A 24,383-nucleotide genomic window follows, 5' to 3' on the forward strand; every position below is an offset into this window, starting at 1 on the left:
GCACTTGGGCCGTCATCTGCTGTCTTCCTAGGCACATTAGCAGGCAGACAGATTGGAAATGGAATAACTGGGACTCAAACCGGCATTCCCATAATGAGATGACGCCTGGTGTTGGAAGCGGCAGCTTAACCATTCCGCCACAACACTGCCCCCAATTTTAGCCATTTTAGTGAACACATAATTTACTTCATTATGGTTTCAATTTGTACTTCACTAGTGACTGAGCAGGTTTTCATGTGCTTCTTTGCTGTGTGTATCTTTAGTGAATTATCTGCTCATAATCTTTTGCCTATAACTACTGGATTATTGTCCACTTGTTGACTAACAAGATAACACTACTTTTTTAAGAATTTTGGAAGGTCATCCGTGTTGTGGCCCAACAGGTAAAGCTACCACCTGTGACACTGAGCATCACTTCCTATCCAGTTCCCTGCTAATGTGCCTGGGAAAACCACAGAAGTTGGCCCAAGTCTTTGGGCCCCTTGCACCCATGTGAGAGACCCAGGAGAAGATCCTGGCTCCTGGCTTTAGTCTGGCCCAGCCCTAGCCAGGGCAGCCATTTGGGGAGCGAACCAGCAGATGGAAGATTCTGTTTCTCCATTTCTGTCACTCTGCCTTTCAAATAAAAAAATTTTCGGAGGGCCAGCATCATGTTGCAGCAGGTTAAGCCGCCGCCTGCAGTGCCAGCATCCCATATGGGCACCAGTTCTAGTTCTGGCTGCTCCCCTTCTGATCCAGCTCCCTGCTAATGTGCCTGTAGAAGCAGTGGAAGATGGCTCAAGTGCTTGGGCCCCTGCACCCATGTGGTAGATCCAGGTGAAGCTCCTGGCTCATGGCTTTGGCCTGGCTCAGCCTGACCATTGCGGTCATTTGGTGAGTGAACCAGCAGACGAACGATTCTCTGTAATTCTGTTTTTTAAATAAATTTTTGTCATTTTTAATGTTTTTTATCTATATTCACGAAGGATGTTGGTTCATAGTTTTCTTGTAATATCTTTGGTTTATTACCCAGATCTTCCGGCCTCTTAAAATGACTTAGGAAGTATTTCCTGAAAGAACTGTGTGATAATTCCATGTCTTGTTGCATAATTTTGATTACTCTGACAAGATCACTGAATTTTTTATACAATCAGCTTTGGTTCCATTGATTGTCTCAACAGATTTGATTTGATTGAATTGTTATTTTTTTCCTTTGCTTTGGGTTTCATTTTCTGTCACTTTTCTAGTTTTTTTTTTTTTTTTTTAAGATTTATTTGAAAAGCAGATTTACAGAGGCAGAGGCAGAGAGGAGTCTTCCATCCACTGGTTCACTACTCACATTGCCACCACGGCTGGGGCTGGGCTGATCCGAAGCCAATAGCCAGGAGCTTCTTGCGTGTCCCCTGCATGGGCCATCTGCTGCTGCTTTCCCAGGCCATAGCAGAGCAGGATGAAGAGCAGCCAGGGCTTGAAGCAGCACCCCTGTGGGATACCAGTACTGCAGGCAGCAGCTTTACCTGCCAAGCCAAGGCCAGCCCTCCAGCTTCTTAAAGTAGATACTGTGGTCATTAGAGAGCTTCCTTCATTGCCAGCACGGGTGTTTAGTAATATAAATTTCTAAGTGTTGCTTTTGTTGCATCCAAAACCTTTCATATGTTGTGTGTTCTTTTTCTTCAATTTCAAAATACTGATTTGGATTTCTTCTTTAATCTAAGGGGTTATTTAGTCTCTAAATATTTGAGGATTTTTCAAGTCTTTGTTAATTTCCAATTTGGCTTTTTTTTTTTTAAATATTTACTTGAGAGAGGGAGAGAGAATCTTCCATCTGCTGGTTCACTCCTCAGAAGGCTGCAATGGCCAAGGTCAGGCCAGACCGAAGCTAGGAGCCAGGAGCTTCATCTCAGTCTCCCAGGTGGGTGGCAGGGACTCAGACACGGGCCATCTTCTACTGCTTTCCCAGGCCATTAGCAGGGAACTGGATCAGAAGTGGAGCAGCCAGAACTTGTACTGTAACTCTGCCTCTGAAATAAATAAATGTACTGCCTTCTAGCAATCAGGTTACCTTTAAGTGCCAACAAAAGAACTGGAGAAGTTGAACCTTGTGTCCCTGAGCTCTAAAAGGCTCCAATCACACTGGCCCTTATCCTACCCCCACATTCACCTCTTTCCCCCATTTGGGGCCAAGCACAACTATTGCACTGATGAGCAGGCATCTAAGAGGGTTTAAGAGCCATACTAGTTATTTTCATACTGCCTAATTCTGAGTTTCAAGACATCTGAGAAAGTCTTCCTTTTTTATTTATTTTTTGACAGGCAGAGTTAGAGAGACAGAGAGAAAGGTCTTCCCTTTTTCCGTTGGTTCATCCCCCAAATGGCCGCTATGGCCAGCGCGCTGTGCCGATCCGAAGCCAGGAGCCAGGTGTAGGGCCCAAGCACTTGGGCCATCCTCCACTGCCTTCCCGGGCCACAGCAGAGAGCTGGACTGGAAGAGGAACAACCGGGACTAGAACCTGGAGTACCGGTGCCGCAGGCGGAGGATTAGCCAAGTGAGCCGCAGTGCCGGCCTGACAGTCTTCCTTTTGATGCCTCTCTTGATGGACTGGCAGAGGCACCTCAACTTTGACCTTATACCCAAATGGCAGCCTTTCAGCCTAGTGACTACTCCATCATCACATTTTTAAATCAAACACCCTTGGCTCTTGTGGTCTAGGCATACAGTCACTGCCTAAACCAGCTTTGGCCAAAACTCAGGTGTACTTGAAATCTTTATATTTTGGGGTGTTTCTAAAAAATTCCCTTTAACTATGCACTTTCTTGTACAGAATAGCCAAAGGAGCATTGGTTTACTATGGCTCCTGTAACAAACTACCACTACTTTACTACAAAGCTAAAAACACAAATTTACCCCCAAAGATTAACACAAGAGACAAGGTACTGTCATATTTCTGGAGGCCAGAAGTCCAAAGTCATTTATGGAATCAAAACAAGGTATACACAGGGCTGTGTTCCAGGCTCTTCCAGTTTCTGGTGACTCCAGAATTTTTTGTTGTGATCACATCACTCCTGCTTCTGCCACTGTGGACACATTGCCTTCTCTGTCTGAAATCTCCCTCTTGTGATTATATTTTGGGCTCCCTCAGATAACTCTGGAAAACGTCCCCACCTCAACATTCATAACTGAATCACCTCTGCAAAGTCCGTTTTTGCTATCTCAGGTAATAGTCACAGTAGTCACAGGTTCCAGGGATGAGGGTGTCAGTACCTTTCCGGAGATCCTCTTGCATTCTATTACAGTATGTGCTAAAGCTTGCAAACATATCAAGCTAGATTTTTTTTTTTTTTTTTAAGGAATTTGAGAGGTAGAGTTACAGACTGAGGAGACACAAAGGTCTTCCATCCGCTGGTTCACTCCCCAAACGGCTCCAACTGCCAGGGCTGGGCTAATCTGAAGCCAGGAGCCAGGAGCTTCTTCTGAGTCTCCCACGTGGGTGCAGGGGCCCACGCACATGGGTCATTTTTATTGCTTTCCCAGGCCATAGCAGAGAGCTGGATCAGAAGAGGAGGAGCCAGGACTAGAACCAGCGCCCATGTGGGATGCCAGTGCTGCAGGCCAGGGCTTTAACCCGCTGTGCCACACACAGTGCCAGCCCCTCAAGTTAGAATTAAAACTGTCACTTTGTTCAAGATGATGACCCCACTCCCCAGTTACTCCTAAGTTATTTCCTTGTAAACACAAAAACCATGCAGCCCCATTTCCCAAGGACAGTCTTGGGTAATTATTACTTTCAGATTCGAGTTTCCTGGTCTGGTTAAATTATATGGTCCTCCTTCCTATTCATAAATAGCCTTAGGATGACAATTAGTTGACTTTTTACAGGCACAAAGTACTATTTTAACTATAATCTGAGTAAGCTAGAATTTGAGATCCCAAAGGGCAGAAAGGTGTTTGGATCACATTTTAAAACCAAAGCTGCTTCTTATTTTGAGACACATCCCCTACTTGCAGCACAATCATCAAGGACAGTAGAGGCTGTTTTAAATGTGCTTTCTCAAAGACTGTGGTTGAGAACAATGATGAAACTCACTGGTGAAACCAGTTTGAAGATAAACTTAGCCAGAGGGTCCAGTCTGACTGGCAACATTCCAAGCTGCTGTGCCAGTCTAAGTGTAGGGAAGGGATGGAGTCGGTTGGCTCCACTAGCTCTCTGCAGAGCCTTGTTTCACAGCAGGAGGGGTGAATGGTCTCACACACCTCCACCATTCACAAGAGGCCTGTATGCCACTATTTTCAAAGCTATGTTGAGCCCACAAGAGAAAAGTGAATTTACCCGATACTTTTATAAATGAATAAACTATCTTCCTATTTAAAGAATAGATAGAAAAGCTTGAATGTAATATTTATTTGGTGAATTTACAGGTGAGGTCATTTACAAAAGAGAAGGTACAGACAGATGCAGCTTTCAGTGCAGTTTCATATATTTTCACAACAGGCAATGGTCTGTGAGAATTTGGAATGATAGTACTGAATGGCACATGCTTCAGTTTCTCTTGTGTTTTTCTACCCAACCCCAAGGAGAAAGATGGGAGAAGAGTAGAAGAAAATGTGTTAATTTAAATACAGCCATGCAAATAAAAACTTTTTAAAAGCCAGAGGTCATTCAGAGATGTAGAACATTTCTGTATTCAAGAGTTATCATAATAGGTGCATAATTTAAGGACAAAATGCACAACTCTCAAACTTTCCATTATCAAAATCATTTTAAATTACGTTGACTGATGAGTTAGGGGCTTCCTCAGTATTTTCCAAAGACTGACTTTGGAAAAGTCATTGCTAATAGTTTCTAAAAAGATAGCATTTGTACACAAAATCTTTTTGGTTTCAACAGGATAAAGCACCCTTGTAAGGAGGGTAAAATGCTCCTTTACTCCCATTAATGTAAACTATAATTAGATTTTCATTTCCAGAAAAGTATAACTGAAGCCTTGCTCTCTTATATTCAGACTTCAACTTCTCAGATCCCATTAAGAACACAACCCCTGCCCACCCAGAAAAGCCCAGCATATTCTGTAGACGTAAGGACCAGATATAAAAGTAACAGCTGGAAAGAAACCTTAAAGTGATTTCTAGTAAGGTGGTGGAGTAAGGAAACAAATGAACAAAAAGCAACAAAAATCAGCTGTCAGTATCCCTAGTGAAGACCTACATATAGGCAGTTAGCCCTTAGAGATCAAGGTTAGCTAAACACTAAAAAGCACTCTACATGTCCTCAGCTTCAAAATTCTTCAAGCTCAGGTAGCTAGCCACACCTGAAGCACTGAACTTTTGTCATTTCAGGAAACACTGTGCTTGGGCTTAAGACTTTCATACCCTTTGAATCTTTAAGCTACCATTTCTTCACTAGAAATTGAAGCTAACTGAATACTCCTATATATCACACTTACTCCATCTTTATTTGGGTCACACATGCTAGCAACCTGCACTTTCTTTTAAAAGTGCTCTATTAAATAATGGTACTTATTATAGAAAATAGCCACAGGCAATTATGAATGCACTTGCATTTCATCTTACCTGCTTGTCCGGTCCACTGCCCTGCTGATCACTCAGGTCTGCTGATACACGTATCAGAATGTTTTGCTTTTGCATAATTTACTATATGAAAACCAGCTGTTGAAGTTCTACAGAATCAGAGGCATAGTGCATGCTGACAATGGTTTAAAGCGTCTCTCAGTTTTACTGTAATACCCATTTAAGCTCTGTTTCCTTCAGAACATAAACTAAAAAGGAGTAACTGAATATGAAAGAAATCTATTTTACAGCACTTATAATGTTAATTTAAGAACCAACATACTGTAAAATACTCATATATTACACACATATAAAAATCATTCAGAACATAATCAACCCTCCAGCCCCCATTTAAAAAAAAAAAAAACAAATCAACAAATCAAAGTTTTTATTTGCATGGCCACTTATCACTTGTACTCTTTGCAATTTATTTTAGTATCCCTTTAACAGGTCTAAGCTTCTGTTGCACAGGAAATAAAAACTGCAACACCGCAAACTTTCTTCAACAGCCACGCCCACAACATCTAAACATGAAACAGATGTAACGTATGACAACACCACAAACAGAAATGTTAAGTTCCACCATTCAACAAAGTTCACGAGTGTCTTTAGGGTTCAGTTGAAGACAGGGTAAACTTTTTTTAAAAAGAGGGTCAGTCTTCTTTCCCCTTGCTTTATAATGTTGGTGGTTTTAATCCATATTTCTTTGCAACTTCTGTCTGGGCATGGGCAGCATCACAGAGGGAATAGAGATGTGCCATTTCCATTTCTGATTTGGCCAGGTTAATAGCTTTGTTGAACATGTCAATGGCTTTCTCCATGTTTCCTCTAAAAGAAGAAACATTTTTGAAATTTCAGGTTTCACAGCGCTTCACAATATCCAATGAAGTTTGTACTAGAGAAAATCTGACCACTAACTTTCAACAACTATAATGAAATGCTTCTTTTATAATAAAAGAGTGTCCAGCACAATGAAAGCACTCAATGAACGTTAACTATTGTTACAAATACTACATACTTACATTACACCTCTTGTATTCCTCGTTTATAAATAAGAACAGAGAGGGAAATTAAACAGGCTATTTAAAATCAGCTGTCTAGTTCCTAAATTCTATATTTCTACTTTAACAGCAGGCTCCTTTAGAAAGCAGTGACACAGCCTCCGAGAACACTAATGGCATTCCACTACCTTACCTTCTCCCCTTCTTTTCATCTCATTCCTTCCCACATCTCCAGCCCCATGCACCGCTATTTAAGTCACATGGGTCTGAGTTCCTTGGCTGTGCCACATACTCATCCCTGCATATAATACTCTGATTATTTATTTACTGCCTCTTTGCCAGATTTTGGTCAAATCTCTTTACTTACCTAACACCCAGTTCAAATGCCATTTCCTCATGAAAAATTTCCCTTTCCCTCTCTGGGGAATTAGCTGGCCAGTGTTCCCACAGTTCTACTGTCATTCTATGCACAGTCAGATGAATTTACGTTTATTTATACCACAATCATACTCATCCCTTAGTGGGCATCTTTCAAGTCCCAGATACTGTTACAATAGCAGTTAAATACAACCTGTTTTTTTGAATGGAAAAAAACTAGGTGAAAATACTTAACTAGTAAGACTAAATTTTCCTCTTACAGTCTAAGTGGCTAGGCTTTATAAAGTTACAGAGAGCCAACTATTTTAAGTAACTCCAAACTGAGACTGTTTTTTCTCCAACAGAAGTAATACAGGTGAAGAGGAAAAAACAACAGATATCAGAAAAAGACCTAGTTTCCCTTTCTAATACATATGCTTGACTTGTACAAGTAACACTTTTAATGTGAAAGAATAAAAGAATGGAAGCAAATCAAAGTTGTATATTTTAAGATAAGCTTGCCTCAAGATATAACATACTTCAGAAATTTAATGGCTATTGTAATAAGAATGAAAAGATAAATGCCAGTAGAGCTGCCATAAATTTTCTAAGAACAAACTCTAGAAGTTACCTTTGTACTTCAATGGTTCCCATGGTTTCATATGCAAAATCACATTTATTGTCAATTTCAATAGCCTTGCTGATAAGCTCCAATCCCTTATCCAGATCTTGTTTCCACTGAAGCTGAAGTAAACTGCAAATACAAAAAGGCAGTCAGATGTGACCATGGCCCAGTATTAAAAGGAATATGACTACATAACTAAATTATAAATTTAAATTTATAATTTAACTTATAAGGAAAAACAAAAACTAAAGCAGTACATATTCAGCATCAAACTGTGTTTTTTTCCAACTTATATTGGTTTTGTAGTCCACCTTCCTTATAAAAAAATGTCCAATGATCTAAGTGATACAGGCAGACAGACAGGATCAACTAATTAGATTTGTAAGCTGGAGACCACACTCCCTGTGTGATCGCATGCCCCTACCTGATCTCACCAGATCTGATGCCCACCTGCCAATCATACTGCAAATCACTCCCCTTTGGGAGTAAATAAAAGGCCTGGAGCACGTGCCCCCCACCCTCCCTTTTGGTTGCACACTCTTGTTGCACTGAGCCCAGAGGCCTTATGGTCTCCCCTCTGCCTTTGCTTTCCTGCCTGTACGCTTGTTCCACATAGCTCCTGGCCTGCTCTCTGCCTGGTATGGACCTAACTTAGCTTCTAGACTTCTTTCTCTCCTAATAAAAGCCCTCATTTTCCTGTGCATTTCTCTCACTGAATAAAATCCTTAAAAACTTACCATGTTGTCTGGTCTATTTGAGCCAGTATTTAGAATTCAATTTCTCTGAATAAATGGCAAGAACCCACAGGATTAATAATATTGAAAATTATTAATAAGCAGGATGATATCATAAGCTCTATTACTAACTTATCGTGCATCTCTTATTTCTGGTCAGTTAATCCACAGGTACTTCTCTACCACAGTCCCCTTTCTCCAATGAAATCCATTTTATTACTATGCATGAAATTTAGTATATTATCAGAACAAACAGAACTATAAAATTACATACCCTTTATGAACATATGTTGTGGCATTATCTGGTTCCAACTCAATACATTTGTCATACATTTCATCAGCTTTACCAAACTGCTGTTGATCTGTTAGTGCCTACATGGAGAGATGCTTCAGTTATATTAACAGTGACTGTCAATCTAAGCAGTTAAAAGTATATTGCTTATTAATTATTAAAATTTCCTTCATTTATCCATTCATTACCAAATGGTATTTTTGGAATACAAAAGCATTTAAATTTTACAGTATTGGCAGGTTAGGTGGCACCATGATAAAACCTTTACAAGTAGTTACATATAATAGCAGACAATCTGGTAAACACAGTGAGTCTCAACAGATACACCCATGACACTTACTTAAAATTTATCCTAGTAAATCCTAAGGGAATTACTGTAAGGGCAATGTTCATTTAAAAGGATAAGTTAAGGTGTTTGTGCTATGATTAGTCATTCCTTAAAAATGGTTAATTTTTTAAAATGCAGCTATAATCAACTATTTTACAGCCAATCCTATGGCTAAAATAGAAGGCTTGGTTCAATGGATACCAGAGCACACTCAAGTTGTAACTGAGAGCTGGCCAAGATCTAAACCCAAGCTTTGAGCGTTACAACAAAGTTACACTATATAATTGTACATATGTCTGTGTGTGTATATGTAATGTGTGTAAGCCAAACCTACTCTGAAGGTACACACTGAGAGGGAAATACATAATAAGGAAAGCTCTGTCAAAGAGTTACTCCTAGTATTTTTTTGTCTGAAAGCTATTCAGTGGCCTTTGTTCTCTTAGCTGCTTTCAGAAATCTGCATCAAAAAGCCCTACATGACATGACAACAAGGATGGTGCTGTCATTTTTAGTTTACTAATTAAGTATAAACCTATTCAATACAAATGTCATATGGTTAAAATGTACATGTGTCTTATTTTAACTGATACATTTTATAAAATTTTAATATTAGTACATACTTTTATAATTAAAAGGAGCATATAGTCAGCAACAAATGTTCCATTTTTATTAAAGAATATAAAGAATATTTCTTTCAAGAAATTGTAAAGAACAAAGATAGGTAAGATTATTTCCAACTGAGGTTAAAGAACTTCAGGGCTGGGTTTCATAACCTAGAATTAATGTGGAGGACCAACTTACTGTAAAGAATAGATCCAACATAAATGGATCTTAAAGTCTCTCCCTCATAAAACCCTCAACATCCTTGTGAAAAATTTTTTTGATAATCTGACCCAAGATAACATGAAGGAAACACTTCAATCTTAAACCAAGAAAGCTTCAAGAATTTTAAACAAATTAGAGAAAATAAGTTGTTACAATTTATCTAACTGTTTAAAAAGACAGTGACTAAACAGAAAGAAAACCTTTTCCACCGACATTCTCCCTATCCGTTACATAGTAAATTTTACAGATCCAATCCAAACAAGTTTACCTAAGCCACGGTTTCCAAATTGTTTATCACAGAATCCTCTCCTGAGGTAATTCAAGACTGTCCTGGGGCCATGAGAATCAAAGCAGGAACCAAGTCACCTGCTTCATAGCAGCTGTGACCATGGCAGCACTAAGATGCAGCATACAAATACTGTTCTTCTCAAATCACATTTACCTGGGCGTATAATGCATAGCCTTCAGCACACCTTGAAAATTTCTTTATGACCTCTTCAAAACCTTTCATAGCTGCTTGAATTTGTGAAGAATTGTTTCCCGTATAGGCCTGGCGATACTATTTTAAAAATTAAAACAAACTTGTCAAATCAATAACTCAAAAATTCATGGAATGTTAACATATTACAAAAGATCCACAAAATTACATAAATATCTCCAGTAAAGTAGGTGATCTGTTAACATAATTTGTTGCATACAAAAAGGTTCCAAGGAAATACCCTTTTTTTTTTTTTTTGACAGGCAGAGTGGATAGTGAGAGAGAGAGACAGAGAGAAAGGTCTTCCTTTGCCGTTGGTTCACCCTCCAATGGCCGCCGCGGCCAGCGCACCGCGCCGATCCGATGGCAGGAGCCAGGTGCTTCTCCTGGTCTCCCATGCGGGTGCAGGGCCCAAGGACTTGGGCCATCCTCCCCTGCCTTCCCGGGCCATAGCAGAGAGCTGGCCTGGAAGAGGGGCAACCGCGACAGAATCTGGCACCCCAACCGGGACTAGAACCCAGTGTGCCGGCGCCGCAAGGCGGAGGATTAGCCTGTTAAGCCACGGCGCCGGCCTTCCAAGGAAATATCTTATCGATGCCTGTGTAGGACTAGGGCTTGTGCACACAAATAGAGGAATGTTAAATCTATTAAATTTTAAAAAAATCATTCTTCCATCTATAACAGAAATGTATTTATGTTTGTAACTCAATTTCTCTCTTTAAAAAAGAAATTCTTTTAGGACTCCAGCTATAGAGTAAAGTATAATTTTACTAGAAATGGATTTATTTTATCTTTTTAGTTTGAGATTTCTGAATATTAAGAAAGACTTCTATAATGGCGAGGTGAGAGAACAGTTACTAGTATCATGAAACTATTTCCTCAAAATGCTTTTGTTCTTCACATTGGTTTATGATAGTGAAGCAAGGAGATGAGTTCTATTTAGGGGAGCATAAAAAGATAAAAATGACAGATATCAAGATCAACTCAAATATCCAGAATAGGTGCTGTATATCAATTAACCTACATGTCTGTACGTTCTTCCCCAATGTAGTCATCCTTCAGGGAAAAAATACAAGGGTGCTTCCCAAAGTTATGGAAAACGTACATTATGATCTGTACAATACACATGGAGTCTGCCAACGCAATCCCAGCAACAACCGCTCAATACTTCCCAAGGTAGCACATTCCATCCTTATCATCTAATTAGTAAGCGTTTATCTTTATTCACCAAAATAAATTTAATTCCATTTTTTTTAAACACTTAGTTTCTGAATTTATTTTTATTTTATTTGTTCATTCCCCAAAATGTTCAAAACAGCTGGGGGTAGGCCAAGTTGAAGCCAAGAGCCCAGAACTCCACCTGGGTCTCCCATGGGGGTGGTACAGAACCAGTGAGTTGAAACATCACCTGCTGCCTCCTAGGATGCCCATTAGCAAGAAGCTACATCAGAAGCAGAGCTGGAACTCAAACCAAGACTCTAATGTGGGATGTGTTGTAATTATTAAGCCAAAGATTCACCCCTTATTCCATTTTCCACAAACTTTTAGAGGAACCTTCATATATTTTATAGTTTTATAGACATGAAATATTCATTTTTTACTGACCCTGGGAAATAAAGAGGATGTTTAGGAAATTACAGAAGAAAACAGCACCTACCAGTGCAAAACACTTCTGAGCCTGTGCCAGAGCAGACTCGGGTCTTAACCTAATACATTCATCGAAATCTGCCACTGCTTCTTCAACTTGATCAAGTAGTATTTTCAGCTAAGGAAAAATAAGTACATACCATGTCCTGTTATCACAGTTCAGCATAATGAGCAGAATATAACAATTATCCCATATAGAATTACTTTCTAGAAACAGAAAACCAGAAAATCTAGTAACTTTGAAGGAAAGATTCTAAAATCTATACCAGTGTCCAATTTTAAGACTATGCCCACTATTTTTGTACTGTAGTTTTTTATTACTACTAAGCAAGAAACCATTTCTCCTGGAAAACTAAACATATCTTACTTTTCTAATTTCAAAGCAGGTTAGACAACAGCTAATTACCTTTCAAATTAATCCTAAGACACTACCCATGAGCATCAAAATGTCAAGAATTTCAAGACGTTGTTACAATACTTCTTAACACATTTCAAACAAATATTAGGCAAAATTCTCCAATACAAAAATACCTTCACCCCTTTTGCTCTAGTTCGGACAGCACATACTTTTCAGTATTAACATATTCCAACAAGCCGTGTTAAACAGTTAATGAGGTCGTATTTTTTGCCACATAAAGTGGTAACTGGGAACTATTTTCTTCATTATATATCTTTACTAAAACTTACATGCCTGTTACAAAACTGAATTTTATAAGACCCTTTTTTGAGGACATTATTTATACAGCCCAGGCTGTTATTTACTTAAGGAGCCCACGAAAATCATTCAGTTGGTTCTGGCATTAACTAAAACGCTTCCTAATGTCATTAATGTCTTACTCACTGAAAACCAATGACCAAGAGAGCACTTGAAAAATAAAGCAAACTGGCAAGCCACCTTTTTTTTCCCCAAAAGTAAACACCAAAATTTTAAGGATGATCAAGATGGAACTAAATAAAAGTCAATCCAAACTACAAGCCACTATTATACTTTGTTCACAACAAGCAGAAATAAAAATTCTCAAGCCAAACATCAAAGAGCGCAATGCACAGAGGAGAAGCCGAGGTAAGCCGGACTTACCTGTCCTCGGTGGTGGTAAACATCTGCATTCTGAGGATCGATGTCAGCAGCCACATTAAAGTCCTGGGTAGACAGCAGAGGCTGCTGTTGCTGCATGTACATGCTGCCTCTTTTGATTAGGGCATTGGCTCGAAGCTACACATCCAAAATAAGGGAAGCTTAATCATTTATCTTTTCTTCCAATTTAGTTTTTAAAATAATAGCTTTATTGATGTGGTTCACATACCTTAAGACTCACTCTTTTAAAGGGTACATGCTTGTCATTTTTAGTATGGTAACTAAACTGCACACCAATTACCATTACCTAATTCCAGAACATTTTCCTTTCCCCAAAAGGAATTTATACATTACCACTCTCCAGTCTCCTACCTCACAGCTGCTGAAAACCACCTATCTCCTTTCTGTTTCTTTGGGTTTGTATATTTTGAACCTTTCACGTATATGAAAATGTGTGTGTGGCTTCTTTCATTTAGCACATTTTCAAGGTTCATCTGTGTTATAGCATGTATCAGCACTTCGTTATCTTTTTATGGCTACATAATATGTACAGATATACCACATTTTACCTATCCATTCATCATATGATGGACATTTGATGGACACTCTACTTTTTGGTTATCATGAATACTGCTGCAATGAACATTCATGTACAAAGTTTGTGTTGAAGGCCAGCACTGCAGTGAAGCTGGTAAAGCTGCTGTCTACAGCTCTGGGCATCGTTTGGGTCCTGGTTGCTCCACTTCCCGTCTACCTCCCTGCTCAAGGCCTGGGAAAACCAGCAGAAGATGGCTCAAGTGTTGGTCCCCTGCCACCCACTCAGAAGATCTGGATGAAGCTCAAGGCTCTGGGCTTTGGCCTGGCTCAGTCCTGGCCATTGGCTATCTAGGGGGATAAACCAGCAGATGGAAGATCTCTATCTGTAACTCTTTCAAAATAAATAAATCAATCGTTTAAAAAAGTCTGTGTTGAAATACATGTTCAACTCTTTATCTAGGAGTGGAATTAGTCAATTATATGATAATTCTATTTAACTTTATGAGGTAATGCCAAACTGATTTTCAAAGATACCTTATAATTTTACATTCACAACACCAATTGTAATGTTTCAATTTCTCCATATCCTCATAGACATTTGCTACAGCCCATCTTTTTTATTTATAGCCTGTCTTTCTAATATAGCCATCCTTGTGGTTTTTATTTACTTTTCCTTAATGGCTAATGATGCAGGCCACTTTTTCATGTTATTACTAGTCATTTCTATATATTCTTTGGAGAAATGTCTATTCAGATCCTTTGCTCGTTTTTAAATTGGGTGGTCTTTTTACTGTTGAGTTCTTAAAAGTGTTTTTTTAAATCTAGATACCAGCCTCTTACCAGATAAATGGTTTGTGAATATTTTCTCCCATTCTGTGGGATGTGTTTTCTCTATCCTGATGGTGTTGACACTTTCAACCACAGAAGTTTATAATTTTATTAAATCCAACATATGTATTTTCTAAATTGGTTACTTATGTATTTGGTGTCATATCTTAGGAATTACTGCCTAATCCCAAGTAATGAATATTTAATCCTCTATTTTCTTATAAAAGTGTTAATAGTTTTACATTTAGGTCTCTTTTACATTAGGTCGCTTTTACATTTAAAACTCTGATTCATTTTGAGTTAATATTTATACATGGCAGATAGTGGATATCATTACTACTTGTTAAAACTGAATCATGATCATGAAAATAACTATCTTCAAAATTTTATTCAAGGAGCCAGCATTATAGCCTTTTTTTTTTCTTTCTTTCTTTCTTTTTTTTTTTGACAGGCAGAGTGGACAGTGAGAGAGAGACAGAGAGAAAGGTCTTCCTTTTGCCGTTGGTTCACCCTCCAATGGCCGCCGCGGTAGGCGCGCTGCGGCCGGCGCACCGCGCCGATCCGATGGCAGGAGCCAGGTACTTATCCTGGTCTCCCATGGGGCGCAGGACCCAAGGACTTGGGCCATCCTCCACTGCACTCCCTGGCCACAGCAGAGAGCTGGCCTGGAAGAGGGGCAACCGGGACAGGATTGGTGCCCCAACCGGGACTAGAACCCGGTGTGCCGGCGCCGCAAGGCGGAGGATTAGCCTAGTGAGCTGCGGCGCCGGCCAAGCATTATAGCCTAATGAATTAAGCCACCACCTGCAACACCAGCATCCCATATGGGCACCGGTTTGAGTTCAACTGCTCCACTTCCAATCCAGCTCTCTGATAATGTGCGTGGAAAAGCAGCAGAAGATGGCCCAAGTGCCTGCTCCTCTGCACCTCCATATGTGACCTGGAAGAAGCTCCTGGTTCTGGCCTGGCCCAGCATTGGCTGTTACAGCCATTTGGCGAGTGAACCAGTGAAAGAAGATCTCTTACTCTCCTTCTCTCTCTGTAACTCTCCCTTTCAAATAAATAAATAAATCTTTTTTTTTTTTTTTTTATTTGACAGGTAGAGTTATAGACAGTGAGAGAGACAGAGAGAAAGGTCTTCCTTCCGTTAGTTTACACCCAACAAATGGCCACCACAGCTGGTGCTGTGCTGATCCGAAGCCAGGAGCCAGGTGCTTCTTCCTGGTCTGTCATGTAGGTGCAGGGGCCCAAGCACTTGGGCCATCTCCACTGCCCTCTTGGGCCACAGCAGAGAGCTGGACTGGAAGAGGACCAACCAGAACTAGAACCCAGCACCCATATGAGATGCTGGCGCCGCAGGCAGAGGATTAACCAAGTGAGCCACGGCGCCAGTCCCTAAATAAATAAATCTTAAAAAAATTTTTTTCATTCAAAGCAATGCCTCATGTATACAGCAATACTACACATATAAGGAAACAAGTAAGAATGCCCCCATGTTTATAAGAAAAACATGAAAACAACAGAATACTTACAGTCATCAGGAAAAATTAAAGATAGCATTACAAACCTAACTTTTTTTTTTTTTTTTTTTTTTGACAGGCAGAGCTAGACAGTGAGAGAGAGAGAGACACGGAGACAAAGGTCTTCCTTTTTCCATTGGTTCACCCCCCAAGTGGCCATTATGGCCGCTGCGTTGTGGCCGGCGTGCTGTGCCGATCCGAAGCTGGGAGCCAGGTGCTTCCTCCTGGTCTCCCATGTGGGTGCAGAGCCCAAGCACTTGGGCCATCCTCCACTGTCTTCCTGGGCCACAGCAGAGAGCTGGACTGGAAGAGGAGCAACCGGGACAGAATCCGGCGCCCCAACCGGGACTAGAACCTGGGGTGCCGGCGCCATGGGCGGAGGATTAGCCTAGTGAGCCGCGGCGCCGGCCCCCTAACTTCAATCTTAAAATCTTATTTTGAAGGAATGGTTAACAAATATTTAGGACTTAAAAGCAATTATACTCCCCCAAATATAGCAATGATTGCTTTGAAAGTGAAAGAGGGACAAAGGTCACTTAATTCAATGAGGAAACAGGCAATAGATATGTTAGCAAACTAGGAAGGAATATAGTTATTGGAGGCTAACTTCTGTCTTGATATACTGAGAAGGCACACATAATTCAACAGACCCCCTTATATCTTAATTATGAAAATTATAACATAGTTAACACTTGGAAAATGAAAAGCTGTTCCAACCACACAACTGCAAAAATCTTTTTTTTTTGACAGGCAGAGTGGACAGTGAGAGAGAGAGACAGAGAGAAAGGTCTTCCTTTTGCCGTTGGTTCACCCTCCAATGGCCGCCACGGTAGCGCGCTGCGGCCGGCGCACCGCGCTGTTCTGATGGCAGGAGCCAGGTGCTTCTCCTGGTCTCCCATGGGGTGCAGGGCCCAAGGACTTGGGCCATCCTCCACTGCACTCCCTGGCCACAGCAGAGAGCTGGCCTGAAAGAGGGGCAACCGGGACAGGATCGGTGCCCCGACCGGGACTAGAACCCGGTGTGCCGGCGCCGCAAGGCGGAGGATTAGCCTGTTGAGCCACGGCGCCGGCTAAAAATCTTTTGCAGTATTTCTGTATCATGTTTTTAGAAGCTATTTTTCTCTTCATATAAAATCTTCCCCAATATATCATAAAATAATTAGAATATTAATAAGTACATTAAATGTGTTTATTTTATTAAACATGTTTTATATCAGGTTCTACAACATCTACAGCATTGCTGTATCACCTTTACCACTACCCAAATACAGTCCAATACCCTAGGCAATAGCTATAATGAGGAAGCTGAAACTACCAGACACTGTAAAAAAAAAATAAAATTATTATTGTGGTACAGCAGGTTAAGCATCCACCTGCAACACTGGTATTCCATAGGGGTACCAGTTCAAGTGGTGGCTGCTTCCCTTCGGATCCAGCCCACTGCTAATGTACCGGGGAGGATGGCCCAAGTACTTAGGACCCTGCTACCCATTGGGAGACCTAGAAGGAGATTCTGGCTTCTGGCTTTGGCTTGGACCATCCCTGGTAGTTGTGGCCATTTGGGGAGTTAACCAGAGGACGGAAGATCGATCTCTCCACCTCTCTCTGCAACTTAAACAAAGTGGTATTTATATTTCAGAATCAGTGTATCTGCTTATCACTGAGTGTTATTCCTTCCAAAATGAAATAGCCTATTGGTGAATGTCAGTTGAAATGTTAAAAAATCTGCAAAATTGTATCCAAAAGCATCATTTCTAAGAACACATACAATGTGTCATAAAATGTACCTTCACATTAGCTTCTTTCAAACTGATGACTTTATCTAAATCTGGTTTGGCCGCATTGGCATTGCCAATGAGTAGGTAGAAAGTGGCCCGCAGTAATAATGCTTCTGCCGCATATTTGCCTTCGGCATCTATTTCTTTAGAGCATTCACTTATGATTTTATCATAATTTTCTTCTTCCATATACTGTTTGGCCTTTAAATATCCAGAACTGAAAATAAAAGCAAACATGGCAAATTATTTACTAAGAAAAGATCAAATGCCAAAACTTACCACACTGAACACCCAAGTAAGCAACTGTCCATTTCCCCTGAACAAGTTAATCAGCCAGTGTGGGACTTAAACTGGGGGCCGAGGTTAAGCAGATCAGGATTTTTGACGTAAACTGGAATTTTCTTGATGCCTTGAAGTGTTTTAAAGGGAAACAACAGAGTCAATAGCAGAAACCCAGGGTTAATTGGTATCTGATCTTTGTGAGTGAGATCCCAGCAGAAAGAACGGGCCATCACAGAAGGAGGAAACTTTCTCTGAAGGGAGGAGAGAATTTCCACTTTGATTATGGCCTTGTCTAAATAAGGTCAGAGTTTGTGAACTCAAGAGGCTTCCATAGCCTTGGCAGTTCATGACAAGAGCCTCGAGTGATTACTGACGTCATAAATAAAAGAGTGTCAATTGTTAAGTCAACAACGAGAGTTACTATACACTTACTCCCCATGTAGTATCTCTGTCGTTAATGTGTTACACTATGCAAATTATACTTTGTGTATCTGTGTGGGTGCAAACTGTTGAAATCTTTACTTAGTGTATACTAAGTTGATCTTCTGTATATAGAGATAATTAAAAATGAATCTTTGGGGCTGGTGCTGGGTGTAGCAGGTTAAAGCCCTGGCCTGAAGTGCCAGCATCCCATATGGATGCCGGTTCTAGTCCCAGCTGCTCCTCTTCCAATCCAGCTCTTTGCTATGGCCTGGGAAAGCAGTAGAAGATGGCTCAAGTCCTTGGGCCCCTGCAGTCATGTGGGAGACCTGGAAGAAACTCTTGGCTCCTGGCTTCGGATTGGCGCAGTTCCGGCCGTTGCAGACAACTGGGGAGTGAACCATCGGATAGAAGACCTCTCTCTCTCTCTGCCTCTCCTCTCTCTGTGTAACTCTGACTTTCAAGTAAAATAAATAAATCTTTTTAAAAAATGCATCTTAATGAAGAATGGGATGGGAGAGGGAGTAGGAGATGGGATGGTTTGCGGGTAGGAGGGTGGTTATGAGGGGGAACAACCGATATAATCCAAAAGTTGTACTTTCAAAATTTATATTTATTCGTGCCAGGGGATTCCAATACAATGCCATCAAGGTGGCATGTACCAATGCCATCTCACTAGTCCAAGTGATCAATTTCAGTTCACAATTGATCACTCTGATAGGTCTAAGAGTCAAAGAGATCACACAAACAAGACTAGTGTCTGCTAATACTAACTGATAGAATCAAAAAGGGAGAGAAGAATCCAACATGGGAAGCGGGATACACAGCAGACTCATAGAATGGCAGATGTCCTAAATAGCACTCTGGCCTCAGAATCAGCCCTTGAGGCATTCGGATCTGGCTCAAGAGCCCATGAGAGTATTTTAGGCATGGAAAGCCAAGACACTTTGGCAAAAAAAAAAAAAAAAGAAGAAGAAGAAGACCTAAATGAAAGATCTCTGTGAGTGAGATCCCAGTGGAAAGAACGGGGCCATCAAAGAAGGAGGTACCTTTCTCTGAAGGGAGGAGAGAACTTCCACTTTGACTATGACCCTATCGGAACAAGATCAAAGTCGGTGAACCCTAAAGGCTTCCATAGCCTTGGCAACTCATGACTAGAGCCTAGGGAGATTACTGACGCCATAAACAAGAGTGTCAAATTGTTAAGTCAACAACAGGAGTCACTGTGTACTTATGTCTCATGTGGGATCTGTCCTTAATGTGTTGTCCAATGTGAAGTGATGCTATAACTAGTACTAAAACAGTATTTTTACACTTTGTGTTTCTGTGTGGGTGCAAACTGATGAAATCTTTACTTTGTATATACAGAATCGATCTTCTGTATATAAAGATAATTGAAAATGAAAAAAAAAAAAAACCAACAACAACAACCTGGTGTTAAATTGGAAATTGCATAGAAAATTAATCAATTTTTAAAAAAAATATCATGTAGGATCTCTGTCTTTAATGTGCTGTACATTGTTATTTAATGCTATAACTAGTACTCCAACAGTATTTTTTCCACTTTGTGTTGCTATGTGGGGGCAAACTGTTGCAATCTTTACTTAATATATACTAAACTGATCTTCTGTATATAAAGAGAATTGAAAATGAATCTTGATGTGGATGGAAGGGGAGAGGGAGCGGGAAAGGGGAGGGTTGCAGGTGGGAGGGAAATTAAGGGTTGGGGAAGCCATTGTAACCCATAAGCTGTACTTTGGAAATTTATATTCATTAAATAAAAGCTAAAAAAATTTTTAAAAAATTATATTTATTGTTTTAAAAAAATGATATCTGAAAAGATGAAATAATGAAAGACACAGACTGATCTACAACACTTTTTAAGGACCCTATTTTATTCACCTTCACATGTGTGGCACATTGGTAACATTCAATAATCAAGTGAGTTCAGAGTCACAGAAGCCAAGGCAAGTGGTTGACCAGAGCTGTGCTTTGTGAAGATTATTGTGGTTGTTGTGTGGGAAACAGACTGGGATATAAAGGTACAAGACTGGCGATGGAATTATCTGAAGAATTCTCAAATTAAAGACCTACTATTTCACCTCGAATAATACACACATAATGAAAAAAGCAAAGTTAGAAGCCAGTGTTGTGGCAAAGTGGGTAAAGCTGCCACCTGCAATACCAACATCCCATATGGGCGTGGGTTTGAGTCCTGGCTGCTCCACTTCCAATTCAGCTCTCTGCTAATGGCCTGGGAAAAGCAAGGCAGGAAGGCTTAAGAGCTTGGGCCCCTGCACCCACATCTTTTATTTAATGAGTACAAATTTCATAAGTACAACTTTAGGAATACAGTGATTCTTCCCACTATATCTGCCCTCCCACTCCACCTCCTCCTCTCTCATCCCCCATTAAAATTCATTTTCAATTAACTATACAAAGACCACCAACTCTATACTAAGATTTCAACGATTTGCATACACACACATATACACAAAACTGTTTTGAGAACAAGTTTTATAGTTAATTCTCATAATACAACTCATTGAGGACAGGTGTCCTGCATGGGAAGTAAGTGCACAGTGACTCCTTGTTGTTGATTTCAGAATTAACACTCTTATGTATGACATCAGTGATCACCTGAGGCTCTTGACATGAGCTGCCTAGGCCAGGAAAGCCTATTGAGTCCACAAATTCTGTCAGTATTTAGAAAAGGCCATAAGCAAAGTCAAGTTCTCACCTCCCTTCAGAGAAAGTACATCCTTCTTTGATGACCACTTTTTTCCACTAGGGTCTCACTCACAGAGATCCTTCATGTAGTACATTTTTTTTTTGCCACAGTGTCTTGGCTTTCCATGCCTGAAATGCTCTAATGGGCTTTTCAGCCAGACCAGAATGCCTTAAGGGCTGATTCTGAGGTCAGAGTGCTTTTTAGAGCGATTGTCATTTTATGATTCTGCCGTGTGGACTGCTTCCCACGTTGGAACATTCTTTCCTTTTTAATTCTATTCTTATTACCAGACACTTGATCCTATTTATATGATCACTTCAACATTTAATCCTATCTGTATCTTCACTTTAACACTTAATAAAATCACTTTAAGATTAAAGATGGCAGCCGGCGCCGTGGCTTAACAGGCTAATCCTCTGCCTTGCGGCGCCGGCACACCGGGTTCTAGTCCCGGTTGGGGCGCCGGATTCTGTCCCGGTTGTCCCTCTTCCAGGCCAGCTCTCTGCTATGGCCCGGGAAGGCAGTGGAGGATGGCCCAAGTGCTTGGGTCCTGCACCCGTGTGGGAGACCAGGAGAAGCACCTGGCTCCTGGCTTCGGATCAGCAAGATGCGCCGGCCGCAGTGGCCATTGGAGAGTGAACCAACAGCAAAAAAGAAGGCCTTTCTCTCTGTCTCTCTCTCTCACTATCCACTCTGCCTGTCAAAATAAAAAAAAAATTAAAAAAAAAAAAAAAAGATTTAAGATGGCATTTTTACCACCCACCGTAATGGGATTTAGGATCCCACAGCAAGTTTTTAAATTACTTTTTGATGTAAGTCGTAACAATGTATGCAGAATTATACAGCTTTACAGTTACAAACTTCCTCAAATAGGACTTTAAAAACACCTTTCTTGTGGTGGACATTTAGCCTAGCTCTTAAGATGTCTGCATCCCATCTCCTAGGTCCCATCTCCAATTTCGGATTCCAACTTTCTGACAACGTGTATGCTAGAAGGCAGCAGTAATTAGGTCCCTGCCATGCATTAAGGAGAATTGGACTGAGTTCCTGGCTTCACACTCACAGCCCTACATCCCAACCTTTTGAAGGCATATGGGGGGATAAACCAGTGGATAGAGCTCTGTGTCTCCCTGTTTATCAAATACGTTTTAAAATAAATTCAAAAAGAAAAAAAAAAAAAAAGCACATTTTTTTGTATTTTAAAAAATGCAGTAAGTATAATCTCATTTATTCTTCTAAGAATAAATTGTAGGGGCCAATGCTGTGGTGTAGTAGGTTAAGCCTCTGGCTAAAGTGTTAGCATTCCATATAGGTGCCGGCTCATATCCTTGCTGCTCCTCTTCTTCTTCTTTTATTTTCTTTTGACAGGCAGAGTTAGACAGTGAGAAAGGTCTTCCTTTTCCATTGGTTCACCCCGCAAATGGCTGCTATGGCCGGCACGCTGCACAGATCCAAAACCAGGAGCCAGGTGCTTCTTCCTGGTCTCCCATGCGGGTGCAGGGCCCAAGCACTTGGGCCATCCTCCACTGTCTTCCTGGGCCACAGCAGAGAGCTGGACTGGAAGAGGAGTAACCGGGACAGAATCTAGCGCCCCAACCAGGACTAGAACCCGGGGTGCTGGCGCCACAGGTGGAGGATTAGCCAAGTGAGCCGTTGCACCGGCCACTGGCTGCTCCTCTTCTAATCCAGCTCTCTCTTATGGCCTGGGCCCCTGCATCCACATGGACTCTTGCACCCAAGTGGGAGACCTGGAAGAAACTCTTGGCTCCTGGCTTCAGATCAGCCCAGCTTCAGCAGCTGTGGCCATTTGGGGAGTGAACCAGTGAATGGAAGACCTCTCTCTCTGTCTCTCCTCTCCTTTTGTGTCTGTAAAGCTACCTCTCAAATAAATAATAAATAAAATCTTAAAAAAATGTTTGTAGAAGGGAAGTTTTTGACCTGAAAAGGTCAAAAATCTTTTTATCCTGGATGACCTTTGAAGCATCTTGCAAATACAGCTGGATCCCAGACTTAACCATAATTTGAAATTACTATAGTACAAAAGCAATTTGCTTCAGTAGAAATCAAACATTGATCTTATGCCAGGCTATTCATGTGTGTTATGATATTCTTATGTGATGCTGGGAAGCAGAGCAAGCTGCAGCTCCTAGTTAGCTACACAATCACAATGGTAAACAAATAATACTCTATAGTGTAGTGTGTTGCTAAGTTATGGTGTTCAGGTTAAATGCTGACAAGGTATCTTTTAACCTATGATGGACTTATCAGGATATAACTCCAATGGGGAACACCTGTATAAGACATTTAAATTAAGTATCTTTTAATTTTTCAAATCTGCAGTAGCCTTTCCTATAATCACATTCTTTTGCCTCTGACACTCCAGTTTTGTTCCTCAGGTTATCAAACTGAGGAAAGACTGGAAATGGTAAACCCCAGTTTACCGAGAATGTATGTGGCTAGGTACATAAAAACATGATTTCTAAATCTCACAATAACCCAGTAAGGTAAGTTTGTTAGTTCCACTTAAATAGATAATGAAGCTAAGGCTCAGAATAAAAGGTAATTTAAAAACTTGGGCGGGGGGTGGGGTGGGGTGGGGTGGCTGGTGCTATGGCATAGCTAATAAAGCTGTAGTGCCAGCATCCCATATGGATGCTAGTTTGAGTCCTGACTGCTCTGCTTCCAATCCAACTCCCTACTAACGTGCCTTGGAAAGCAGTGGAAGACGGCCCAAGTTATGGGGCCCCTGCAACTACATGGGAGACCTGGAAGAAGAAGCTCCTGGCTTCAGATAGTCCCAGCCCTGGTTACTGCAGCCATTTGGGGAGCAAACCAGCAGATAGAAGACCTCTATCTCTCTCTCTGCCTCTAATTCTCTGTAATTCTGCCTTTCAAATAACTAAATCTTTTTTTAAAAAAAAGTAGCTTTAAAAAAATAAATAAAAACATGGGGACAATTCCAGTTAGTGTTGTGATGAGAGCTAGCTATGTCCTATCATCTCTCAATATAGCTTTTCAAATAATGGTGTTGAATTTACAATAGTTTTCTGGTACAAAAACCAACCAGAAGAGGAAGTTTTTTAAAAAAGGAGAATTTTAGTTTTTCGTCATCATTTTATTTTAAAGGCAGAGAGAGCATCTTCCATCTACTGGTTCACTTCCCAAATGCTTACAATAACTAGGGTGGGGCTAGAACAAGGCCAGGAGCAAGGAACTCCATCTGGGTCTCCCATGTAGGTAGCACGGACCCAAGTACTTGATCTGTCACCTGTTTTCTCCCACAGTATGTTACATTAAGAGGAAGCCAGATTAGAAGCAGAGATGGGGGACCAGTGTTGCACCAATTCATGTCCCAGCTGCTCCTCTTCTGATCCAATTTT

General features: G+C 40.7%; 1 protein-coding gene across 1 annotated transcript in view; it reads right to left on the bottom strand.

Moving 5' to 3' along the window:
- Positions 1-4,364: 4,364 nt before the first annotated feature.
- TOMM70 (translocase of outer mitochondrial membrane 70) overlaps positions 4,365-24,383 on the bottom strand; it is a 50,897-nt gene continuing 30,878 nt past the window's right edge. Inside the window, exons 6-12 of the mRNA XM_062206950.1 lie at positions 17,580-17,787; positions 12,911-13,045; positions 11,843-11,950; positions 10,150-10,266; positions 8,537-8,634; positions 7,535-7,657; positions 4,365-6,373 (exon numbers count right to left, since the gene is read on the bottom strand). Coding sequence (XP_062062934.1) covers positions 6,220-6,373; positions 7,535-7,657; positions 8,537-8,634; positions 10,150-10,266; positions 11,843-11,950; positions 12,911-13,045; positions 17,580-17,787 — 943 coding nt within the window. The 3' untranslated portion in view covers positions 4,365-6,219. The remainder of the gene's footprint in view (positions 6,374-7,534; positions 7,658-8,536; positions 8,635-10,149; positions 10,267-11,842; positions 11,951-12,910; positions 13,046-17,579; positions 17,788-24,383) is intronic.

The sequence above is a fragment of the Lepus europaeus genome, chromosome 2 (genome assembly GCF_033115175.1).
Source record: "Lepus europaeus isolate LE1 chromosome 2, mLepTim1.pri, whole genome shotgun sequence".
Classification (NCBI taxonomy): Eukaryota; Metazoa; Chordata; class Mammalia; order Lagomorpha; family Leporidae; genus Lepus; species Lepus europaeus.